Here is a 12,923-nt window from a genome sequence, read left to right on the forward strand (position 1 = left end):
ATTTTAATAGTTAGTTTAACTCAGTTATTAAATTATCATTATGTTATGTTATGTTATGTTAAAATGTTATACGTGGCATTACGGTATTTCCCGAATAATAATTATCAGGTTATATAACCTTTAAAAAAATAAATAAAAACCCTTTTTTTTTTTTTTTTTTCTCCGCAAATAAATAATTATTTATAAGAAGTGGGGTAAAATACTTAAAAAAAAAAAATTATAAATAAATTATAAAAAAAAAAAAGTAATTAGCGATGCTTGGTTTCGATCCAAGGACATCAGGGTTATGAGCCCTGCGCGCTTCCTCTGCGCCACATCGCTTTTAGTTGTTATAAAGTTTTCAATTTGACCATATAGGTTCGACATATTTTTAATATTACTAAGCTTTGTTACTATTTTTAGATTATATTGTGTAGGTTTATAACGTATCTTTATATTACATTTTCAAGTTATTTAAGCGATGTGGCGCAGAGGAAGCGCGCAGGGCTCATAACCCTGATGTCCTTGGATCGAAACCAAGCATCGCTAATTACTTTTTTTTTTTATAATTTATTTATAATTTTTTTTTTTCTTCTATTTATAAAAAGTCACCTGAAATACCTTTCATCATTGTTATTTTCATCTCTATATATATCCTTCATCAAATTCGATACTGGTGGTATTAAAGACTTCATACTCATAGAATAAACGTACTCTGTAACAATATCAAAGTCTTCTTCACTATACGCACTCCCATACGCACTCGAATACCCCGTCATAGCACCATTATTCTTGGCAAGGCTTTTAAAATCTTGTAAACTAAGCTTCTTCATTCCCTCGTAGAACAAAATATTGGCTAACTGAACGGTTTGGTTCTATATATATATATATATATTTTATTTAAAAAAAATAAAAATAAAAAAAGAGGTCAGATGATAATTAAAAAAATATTTACTTACTATAATACTACTATTATTATTATTATTATTATTACTACTATATACACTAATTTTTTTTTTTTTATTTCTTTATTATCACTTACAAAAAGAGATTGGAAAATAATGAGATGACAAGACGGAGTGCGTCCATTTAAACATCGATCAATTGCCGTATTTTCTTTAGAAACAGCTGAAGGTATACTGATAAAGAATTTAGACACATGGAAAAAATTATTGACGGGAATTCTTTTGAAATTGGACATATTGTTTGTTTTCTTTACTGTTCATTGAGATATAATAATAATAATGATAATAATAATAATAATAATAAAAAGAAGAGAGAAAGAAAGAAAGAAACAATTTTTTTCTTTTTTTTTTTTTTTTTGAAAAGTACAAAACTTTTGATATGCTTTTATAAGGTCGAGAAATTAAAGAAAAGTTTGCTTTCACGATAAGCTTTTAAAGATTATTCAAGTAGCAATGAAAACAAGACGACCGCAATAATAAATAAATAAATAAATAAATAAATAAATTTTTAGCTTCAGCCATCTTTTAGTTCAAAAGTAAATACTATTTTTTTTTTTGTTTTTTTTTGTGAACAACAACAAAGAAAAATTAGTTTCGTACTATCATCACACTTATCTAACAATCTATATAGTTATTATCAATTATCAATCATATCTTAGATCAAGGCTTATCCAAACATATCTCTATATATATAGTTATTTGGATTGCAATTCTTTTAAAAGTCCCTGAATATATCCCATTAATTTATTTATCTCCTACATTCAGAAAGAAAAAAAAAAAAAAAAAATTCTTAGTATCAAAGTTCCCCTAATATATAATGTGTGTACTCTGGAAGAACATAAATTAAACAGGTGAGAAAAAAATGTACACAAATTATTTTTTCTTTTCTTTTTTTGTTAATGAGTTTAAATAAGGCTTTTACATACACTACTTAAACAATCACCATAAATTTATTAAATTTAAAGTCTCTTTTACACAAATTAAACCCCTCCATAATTCTGGATCAAAATACTTTTAGAATAAAATAAAAAAAATTAATTTTTTTTTTGTTCATTTAGAAATATATAATCATTATTATTATTATTATTATTATTATTATCCAATTAGTTTTCTTTTTTTCTGGTATTTCAAACTAAGAAGGTAAATATATAACATATCTAAATGATAAATTAAAGCAAATAATGGACTAAAAAGCATGGGAGAGAAAATAAAAAAATAAATTGTTATTCAAACAAATGAAACTACTCTTTTTAAACTATAGTTAACTAACTTTCTATTATTAAAAGAAAAAAAATTTTTTTTTTTCAAGCATTAAACTTTCCTTGAATTAAGCATAAACATAGTTATCGATAAGATACATTATGACTTAATATCTTATTTCTTGCAAAAATATTTAAAATATCTCTATATTTATTTTATTTTATTTTTTTCAATTTTTTAAATCGGGCATTTATAAAATCAATATCAATAAATTAATCTCAATAGATATATAATAATAATAAACTAAAGATTCCTCTTTAATTAAAAAATATAAACGTAACGCACATTTATTGATGGTACATGTTTAAAAAATTAAAAAAAAAAAATTAAAAATAAATGTCAAATATATTTAAAAAAAATACTCGGCAACGGGGAATTGAACCCCGGTCCCCCGCGTGCTGAAAATGACAGGCGGAAATTCTAGCCACTAAACTATTGCCGATTTAAATCTTAACTTGAAAAAAATATAAGTTGAACATATTTACATCACCTGAATAAAAAACCCTAACCCCCAAATTCTAAGTTTTAATACTTAAGGGGAAAGGGCTGGATGGTGTAAAGGATAACACGTTCGCTCGACAGCGGAAGATACTGGGTTCGATTCCCAGAATACCCCCTTTTCCTGAGGATGTGTACGGGAGTATACACCTAGACTGAAAACCACAGGCTACCCTGGTTACAGGAATGCCGACTCTTCCGTACAGTCTAAATAGCCTGCAGGTGATTGCGGGCCGTATCTCTGGCGGAAGAGATTAAGAAATACATGGGCGTCCGTGAAGATAAGTGGAAATGGGTTGGGAAGGTTTTGGGACCGACAGACTGGTTCTCCCTGTTCCTCGTAAGCTGGCATCAGGGCCCATCTTCCGGGCTACCGGAGACGCACAGAACAGAAACCACCCGTACTAAAAAGGTACAAATGAAAACCGGCAAGTCACATAGTCAGACAATAAAAGGATAGCGCAGATGCTTATGTTATATAATTCTATAACCCTTGAATAAAAACAAACAAACAAACAATTTTAATACTTAGAAAATTGTGGGAAAGGGTTAATTGGTGTAATCGAAAACTCAATAGTTTTCCAGCATTTGACTCACATTGCTCTCATCATTAGAAAAAGTTTACAAAAGTAAACACCTGAACCCTCAGGCTACTTTGGCCATCAGGAACTCCAAATCTTCCATTCTGTCTAATTAACCTGCTTGTGATTGATGGTGAACTGTATCTCTCTCTCCATCAGATAGGATTAAGACATATAGGTGTGTCGATGAAAATATTTGGAAATGAATAGGGTGGATTTGGGACTGACAAACCGGTTCTCTCTGATCTTGGTAAACTGGCATTAGGGCCCATCTTCCGAGGTATCCGAGACTCCCAGATCTAAACTACCCATACTAAAAAGGTACATCAATAGATGGCAAGTCACCAAAGTTAGGCAATAATAATAACGTTGATGTCATATTATATGTAACTTATAGCCCTTTAATAATATAATATAATATAAAATAAATAAACAAACAAACAAACAAAACAGACAATTTATTTTATAAATTACTTGATTAAAACTTTATAGTAATTCCTATATATATAATTTTTTTTTTCTTTTTTTTTTAAAAAACAAACAAAAACAATTCTAAATAAATAATGCAACTGCAAACGACAGCAAGAGTGCAAGGTGATGAACAACAGTCGTAATCCCCGAGTTAACTTGTGCAAGAGTGGTCTCCGCACTGGGCACCTGGGCAATCGTCTCAACGGAAGAGCCGGCCGGAGATATTGTAGTTCCGATCACCTCGCTACCCTTTGACTGTTCAGCGGAGCTTTCTACTCCAGCCGAAATGGACGACCCCAGAATGTTGCCCGTGGAGGCTGAAAAAACGGTTGTGGGTACAACAACTTCCGCAGAACTAGTGGAACTAGTGGTTCCTGAAGTTTCCACGGGCACGGTAACACTGCCGACGGGGACACTTGCAACACTGCTCAGCGTTACCACCGTCGTAATCCCCGCAGAAACTGTTGGCGACTCCACAACCTCATAGGTTGTTGCAGTGGACTCGGTGACCGCCACTTCAATACCATTGGACACTGTGGTGTACGTGGTGAGTCCACTGGAAATGGACGTTTTGGTTGTGCAGGCTGTGCAAACCTCTTCAGAAACAGAAATCTTTGACGAGGTGGCCAGGACAACAGTAGACGTCACAATACTTGCTACCGTCCCCGAGGTAACCACCGCTGACTCAACAATAGTATACGTCGACTCGCAGGGTTCAGTCACAATAACAACAATAGAACTACTCAATGTAGACTCATAGCTGGTAACACCACTCACAACTGTTGTATAGGTCTTGATGATGCTGGGACTATATGTGGAGGTCAAAGTAGCAACAATGCCCGATGATGTGACCTCCGACTCCACAACTGTAAAGGTCGTCTCGCAAGGCTCTGTCACTGTAACAACAGTACCTCCAGAGGTAGTTGCGTAAGTGGTAGTACCGCTAGATACCGTCGTGTATGTCTTGACGCCGTTGCTGGTGGCGTACAAAATTGAGGTAGAGGTAAACACAACATTACCAGAAGTAACTGGACTTTCAATAACCGTATATGTCGTTTCACAGGGCTCCGTGACTGTAACAACAGTACCTCCAGAAGTAGTTGCGAAAGTAGTGAAGCCGCTTGAAACTTCAGTGTAAGTCTTGACACCAGAGCTGGAGCCATACAACGTTGACGTCGAAGTAACAACAACACTTCCAGACGTAACTGGATATTCAGCAACTGTATAGGTAGTTGCACAAGGTTCAGTTACAGTGACAACAGAGCCACCAGAAGTAGTGATGTATGTCGTAGAACCGCTAGAAACTGTAGTATAGGTCTTGGGCTTTCCAGTTTCGTACAAAGTAGAGGTTACGGTGCTAATGACTCCGCCGCTGGTCACGGGCGATTCGACAACAGTATAGGTGGATTCACAAGGCTCAGTAACAGTAACAACTCTGCCGCCAGATGTTGTTGTGATCGTGGTCACACCTGTATAAACCGTTGTATGGGTCTTGCAAACTGTGCAAGCTTCAGTTACAGTTTCAGTGGTGCCTGGAACTTCCGCAGTGCCTGTATAAGTAATGACAGTGTACCCGGAGCTGGGAAGCTTGGTGACCTCAACAGTCACTGGAATTTCTTCTGTTGTGGTGATGGTAGTAACTTGACTATTGGCAAGAGTAGAAGTGATGGTGACAACAGTAGACACAGTGAAGGTCTTAGTTGAGCACTTGGAGCATGGCTCGGTAATAGTGTATGTGGTTTCAGGAGCAATCACAATAGTCTCAGTGGTTGTCTCACAAGGCTCGGTAACTGTAGTAGTAACAGTGCCACTGGTCTTGACGGTAGTGGTATACTTGGTGACTGTAGAAGTAACAGTAGTAGTGCCAGCAGCAATAGAAGTGGCAGAAGTGGCGGAGGAAGTGGTAGAAGTTGCAGAAGAAGAAGACAATGAAGAAGAAGAAATACCTGTAGAAACAGAAGTAGTAGATGAGGTAGAATTGTTAGATGAGATTGCAGTGGTGGATGAGGTAGAAGTAGTAGTAGATGTCGAAGATTCGCTGGAATGAGGATACAGGGCATAAAGAATATCATCAATGAACTTCCCGTAAACAATGTAGAAGCTATCTGCAACTGCGCTAAACTCAGGACTTTGCTTTGCAAGACTTGAGATGGCTTCTTCAGCTGCTGTAAGTGTGGCAACAGTGGCCAACCTGACATATGATTCCACAAGAGAAGGATCGGCATAATTGCGAATCTGGCTAATCAGAGACAAGAAATCAGTGTAAGAAGACTCCTTGAACCAAGCAGAAAGACCCGCAATGAACTCATTGAAAATAGTGATGGCTTCTTCAATAGTAGAAGCACGCTTGAGAATGACACTGCCATTGAATAAGATTGAAAAGATTTTACTAGCTTCAGCTCCAAGAATACTACGGAACAAATCAATAATGGAAGCAACAAGATCAGTGAGTTGACCAAGTTCGTCAAGAGAGGCAACAGCATCAAGAATAGCTTTTCTAATTGATTCAATAAAAGAGTCAAAATCGGGCACTTCACTAGGTGTAGCAGAAACAGAAGATGATTCTTCAATAGTAGAAGAAGCTTCAAGTGTTGAGGAAGTAGGGGGTTCAGAAACAGGAGCAGAAGACTCAACAGAAGAAGATTCAGTAGAAGATTCAACAGAGGAAGATTCAACAGAGGAAGACTCAACTGAAGAGGATTCGACAGAAGAGGATTCGACAGAAGAAGACTCAGTAGAAGATTCAACAGAAGAAGATTCAGTAGAAGATTCAACAGAGGAAGACTCAACAGAAGAGGATTCAACAGAAGAGGATTCAACAGAAGAGGATTCAACAGAAGAGGATTCAACAGAAGAGGATTCAACAGAAGAGGATTCAACAGAAGAGGATTCAACAGAAGAGGATTCAACAGAAGAGGATTCAACAGAAGAGGATTCGACAGAAGAAGACTCAACAGAGGACGACTCAACAGAAGAGGATTCGACAGAAGAGGATTCGACAGAAGAGGATTCGACAGAAGAAGACTCAACAGAAGAAGACTCAACAGAAGAAGACTCAACAGAAGAAGACTCAACAGAAGAAGACTCAACAGAAGAAGACTCAACAGAAGAAGACTCAACAGAAGAAGACTCAACAGAAGAGGATTCGACAGAAGAAGACTCAACAGAAGAAGACTCAACAGAAGAAGACTCAACAGAAGAAGACTCAACAGAAGAAGACTCAACAGAGGAAGAATCAACAGAGGAAGACTCAACAGAGGAAGACTCAACAGAGGAAGACTCAACAGAGGAAGACTCAACAGAGGAAGACTCAACAGAAGAAGACTCAGTAGAAGATTCAACAGAAGAAGACTCAGTAGAAGATTCAACAGAGGAAGACTCAACAGAAGAGGATTCAACAGAAGAGGATTCAACAGAAGAAGATTCAACAGAGGAAGACTCAACAGAAGAAGACTCAACAGAGGAAGATTCAACAGAAGAGGATTCAGTAGAAGAAGATTCAGTAGAAGATTCAACAGAAGAGGATTCAACAGAGGATGATTCAACAGAGGATGATTCAGTAGAAGACTCAACAGAAGATCCAACAGATGATGGCTCAGCAGATGATTCAATAGAAGACTCAGAAGACCCCAGAGAAGACTCAGTGTCAGTTATAGTTTCAAAACTAATCTCGCTACTCGATGATGAGTACTCACTGCTAGCAGCGCATGCCTCTTCAGTTGCAGATGTGGCAAGTCCATTTGAAGACAAATATGGGAAAATGTTTGCAACAGCATTATTATAAATTTCAGAGTAATTAGGAGCACATGAAAGTAGTCCTAACAACACATCACTATTAACATCAAAATATGTGAAACCTTGAGGAACCGCACGCTTAATTAAACGGTAAGCGGTAGATGTGGTGATAATAGTAACCATAGGAGTAGTGAATTCAGCGTTGATAGCATCAAGAACTTGCTGGTACAAAGCAGAGCACTCGGCTTCAGTATAGTTGGGAACGCAAGATTCAGTAGTAGTTTCGGAAGCAGATTCACTGCTTTCAGTTGATGAAACTTCTGATGAGGAAACTTCTGATGAGGAAGCTTCTGATGAGGAAGCTTCTGATGAGGAAACTTCTGATGAGGAAACTTCTGATGAGGAAACCTCAGATGAGGAAATCTCCGATGATGAAATTTCTGATGATGATTCAACGTATGAGGAACTTTCTTCAACACTGCTAGAACTAGAAACACACAAATCAAGTGTTGGAATTGTGGAAATGTCGTTAGCATTCAAGTAAGGATAAATGTTAGTTTGGGCATTGGTTTGAATATTAGGGTATTTGGAAACACAGTGAAGAAGACCGGCCAAAACAGTGGTGTCAATATAAAAATATGTGGAGGTAGATTCAGAAGTGGTTGAACTTGAAGAAGTTGAGGATGAACCGGTTAAGGTAGAGATAATTATACGTTTCAACAAGCGTCGACGCTCGGGTATAGGAAGAGCAACAGATGAAACATGGGGTTCGGCTGCATCAATATCACCAATGATTTCATCATAAGCGGCACTGCATTCAGCTTCGGTGTAATCAGCAACACAGGTGGCCACTGAAGAAACTTCAGCCTCTGAAGAAGAAGTTTCAGAAGATTCAACAGTTGAAGAAACAGAGTCAATGTATGTGGAGCTTTCTTCAGAGCTAGAACTTTCTGCACAAAGACTTAGCGAAGGGATTGTTGATATATCATTTGCTGTCAGATATGGGTAAATATTGGTCTGAGCATTAGCTTGAATATCGGAATACTTGGAGACGCAGTGAAGAAGACCGGCAAGAACAGTGGGATCAATATAAAAATAAGTAGTATCAGTTGAAGGAGAAGATGAAACTTCGACAATACTAATAGTTCGTTTTGCCAAACGCAGTTTGCGATCTGGAGTAAGAATAGAAATTGTTATTACAGATGAAGATGAAGACGAAGATTCAGATGCTTCAATCTCACCCAATATTTCATCATAGGCACTGCTACATTGGGCTTCATCGTAATCGGCAACACAGGTAGCAGTAACTGAAGCCTCGGCTTCAGATGTAATTGTGGAGGAAACTTCTTCAACAGAAGAGGATTCTTCAGAAGTAGAAGAAGCAGCGCAAACATCAAGAATAGCAGAAGTGGGTATACCATTATCAGAAAGGTAATTATAAATGTTGGCTTCAACATTGGATTGTATGGTGCTGTATTTGGGGGCACAGTTGAGAAGAGAAGAAAGAACAAAAGAATCCAAGTAAGCAAACACTTCAGTGCCATCACGTCTGACCAATCGCAATTTTCTTTTAGTTACAACAAAGATTTCCTGGGAAGAAGTGGCTGCTTGAGCATCAGCAATTTCAGCCATAATACTATCGTAAGCGCTACTACATTGAGCTTCGTCATAATCATTGATACAGGTAGGGGTAGTTGAAGCTTCGACTTCAGAGGTTAAAGATTCTGAAGAAGAAAATTCCAAAGTTATAGAGTCTGAAGATTCAATTGATGAACTTTCTTCAGAACTAGAACTTTCTGCACAAAGACTTAGCGAAGGAATTGTTGATACATCATTTGCTGTCAAATATGGGTAAATGTTAGTTTGAGCATTAGCTTGAATATCGGAATACTTGGAGACGCAGTGAAGAAGACCGGCAAGAACAGTGGGATCAACATAAAAATAAGTAGTATCAGTTGAAGGAGAAGATGAAACTTCGACAATACTAATAGTTCGTTTTGCTAAACGCAGCTTGGGAGCCATGGTAATAATGGTGACAGAAGCAGATGAAGATGAAGATGAAGATGAAGATGCATCAATCTCAGCTAATATTTCATTGTAGGCACTGCTGCATTGGGCTTCATCATAATCAGCAACACAAGTGGGGGTAGTTGAAGCTTCGACTTGGGATTCAATTGTGGAAGAAGACTGCTCAGCAGAAGAAGAAGATTCATCAACAGTGGAAGAAGCTAAGCACACGTCAATAGTAGCGGAGGTTGGAACACCATTATTAGAAAGGTAGCCGAAAATGTTAGCTTCAACATTGGATTCAATATCATTGTAATTAGGTGCACAAGATAAAAGGCCGGCAAGAACCAAAGCATCCAAGTAAGCATATACTTCAGTGGAATCTCGTTTTGCCAAGCGTAATTTTAATGTTGATATCACAGTAGGGGCAGCAGGTTGATTAGTAGCAGCAGAAATTGCAGAAATGATATTATCGTAGGCGCTGCTACATTCAGCTTCGTCATAGTCTGGAGCGCAAGTAGTTGCCACGGATTCAACAGTTGAAGATTCAGAAGATTCAGAAGATTCAGAAGAAGAAGGATAGACAGTGGATGATTCTGAATCTGATGTTGTGGTTGCTGAACAGAGACTGTAAACTGGGGAGTAAATTTCATCCATACTTAAATATTGGAAAACTGAGGTTGATGAATAATAGTCTAATTCCATTTCATTTGACCAAGTTGAGTAACAATTCAAAAAGCTATCGATTTGAATTTGGCTGATGTAAATCGACAAGATGTTGTCCAACCCTCTTTTACGATTTTTTTTAAAATAATTTGCTTCCGTAACAGCACTAGCGACAACAGAGAATGCGCTGAAACAACCGGGCTCATCGAGGTCTTCGTAACAGGGAACAGGAGTTGATACTGGAGCTTCCATTCTTTCATATAAATCGATTTCTGGGCTTGGAGTGATTGTGGAGTCCCATTGTGGTTCTGTGGAAGTTTGGGCAACACAGCTACCTATGAGGAGCCATGGGATTAACTTGAAAGGAATCATTTTACTAATAAAAAGATATATTAGATTTAGTTTAAGACTAAATTTGAATGTTTAACTTACATTTGAAAATTTCCACGATAATTTTTCAAAAAAAAAAATATTGAATATAAGTGAGTAAAAAATAATTTAAATTAACAAAAAAAAAAAAAAAACAGACTGGTTTGATTTAAAAACTAAAAACTAAAAAAAAAAAGATGTTTAAAAAATTTATCATTTTTTACAAAAAGAAGGGAGGCGGGGGGCAATTCCACTTTTTTATATAAACGAATTATAATATAAAACATGACAGGCAGATAAGATTTTTTGATTATGAGGGGGGGGGGTGAGAATGTTTGTATGTGTATGTATGAGAAAGAAATAAATAAAGAGGACAACCAAAACAAAAGGTAAAAAGGCTTTTTATGGAAATTTCTCCCACTAAAACATAAAAAAAAATTAAAAAAAAAAAAAAAAAATTCGGTTAGCCGCATGGATATTTGGGAGAAATTTGAGTGTACGTATGCACCAAATGAAAATAATAATAATAATAATAATAATATTATTATTATTATTATTATTAGAGATTATCAAAAAAAAAAAAAATTAATCCCATTTGATTGAATTTTATTGTGAGAATTTTGAAAAATTTGAATTGAAAACTTAAAGATATTCAATTATTGATTTTTAAAAAAATATTAAAAATATTAAAATAAATACTGTTTAAAAGACAAAGTTGATTTTAAAATCGGGGGTTTTTTTTTTTTTAAAGTAACAGCCAAATAACTTTATATCCTCGGAGTAAAAGGTTTAAATTATGGGTTTTCGTTTATGCAGTCCAAAATAGGAAATATGCAGAATCATATATATATATATATATTCTTTATTCATTTAAAAAAAAAAAAAAAAGCTGAAAACTCCAAAACCTTCTAATTTTAACAGTTGGCTAATAATATGCAGTAAACTAAACAGTTTAGAACAAAACTGCCTTGAAAAAAAAAAAAAAAAAAATATCATTTTTGATCCAAAAACTTTTTGTAATAACAACTTCTTTTTATGGCATAGTGTATCTCAATAAAAAGTTACATTCTCATCTATAAATACTTCAAGTTCGATTCAAATCAATTACTCTTTAGTTTAGCTTATAAAAACTAGATTATTTTAAATTTATAAATAAAATATTTTGATAATTACTTAATTACTTAATTACTACAATAAATAGCTTATAGGAATTCTCAGCTATCACGAAACTGTTGAATATATTTTATTTTGGCTTCATTAATAGCAACAGATGAAACTATAAAACTTGTTGACTCAAAAATACTAAAAATAATCATGTTTTGAAATCAGGACTAGAACTCGGATTATCCCTTCAGAAGTTATAACTTAAGAACTTGTTGAGATCAAATGAAGAATTCAGCTTAAGTATAGTTAGTAGTACCATGGTGAAAGGTAGTCTCACAAGCAGATTCACAGCATTCAGTTGACGAAGTTTCTGATGATTCGACAAAAGAAAAAGATTCAGTATATGAGGAGGTTTCTCCAACACAGCTTGAATTAAGAACATACAAATCAATTTCTAAAATTGTGGAATCATCGTTAGAAGTTAAGTAAAGATATTTAGTCCGAGTATCAGTTTGAATAAAAGAATTGTTTGAAACACAGTAAAGAAGACAAAACAGAGGAATCAATGTAGAAATAAATTTATGTGATGCTTTCAAAAACAGGGGCAAATGAAGAGTTGTTATAGCACTCAAAATAAGCAATTGATGTTCTTTTGGTTAAAGTAAGATATAATTATAGTTGTAAATTGAGTATTGGCTTGAATATTGGAATATTTGAAAAAGCAATGAAAAAACCTGATGTTAATTCAATAAAGTAAATGTACTAGTAGACTTAGTTAAAAAAAAATAAGGTTCAAGTTAGAGTTGAAGTTAAAGTAAAAAAAATAAAAATGAAAGTTATCACGAAAATCTGTTTGTCTGTAGTTGAAATTGAAATGTTTAAAGAACCAACTTGACAATTGTATCATTATCTCAGTGTTTGAAATGGGTTTAGTGATTACAAGATACAATGTGAGTAGAGCAGTATTGTTTCTTTAGAAAAATTATGATATAAAGACAATTCTCAAATAAATATATATAACTGAATCCGCTTCAAATGGTTTAATTATTATTTTATCATTATTTTGATAGGTTAAAATTCCAGTTTAATTATTTAAATGTCATCATGATTCATAAATGAAAGGGGAAACAATAAATTCAAGAATAACTTCAACTCTAGTTAAATTAAATTTAAATTTAAATTAAAAATTTGAAGGCTTTAAGGCTTTAAGGTTAGTCTTTGGACAAATGTTTGTGCAATAAGTTCATGTGGCTATTATTAAAATCTGATTAGCCACATGAACTTGTTA

The 12,923-nt window shown here is 34.9% G+C and overlaps 1 protein-coding gene across 1 annotated transcript; it reads right to left on the bottom strand.

The window, feature by feature from the left end:
* Window positions 1-3,835: 3,835 nt before the first annotated feature.
* On the bottom strand, window positions 3,836-10,534 carry SAPINGB_P004224 (uncharacterized protein; the record flags this gene model as incomplete). Its single annotated transcript, XM_031998939.1, has 1 exon — window positions 3,836-10,534. One exon carries the CDS (start codon window positions 10,532-10,534, stop codon window positions 3,836-3,838), a length of 6,699 nt encoding a protein of 2,232 aa, XP_031854830.1.
* Between the last annotated feature and the right edge of the window lie 2,389 nt (window positions 10,535-12,923).

The sequence above is a fragment of the Magnusiomyces paraingens genome (assembly GCF_902498895.1).
Source record: "Magnusiomyces paraingens strain CBS 517.90 genome assembly, contig: contig3, whole genome shotgun sequence".
Lineage (NCBI taxonomy): Eukaryota > Fungi > Ascomycota > Dipodascomycetes > Dipodascales > Dipodascaceae > Magnusiomyces > Magnusiomyces paraingens.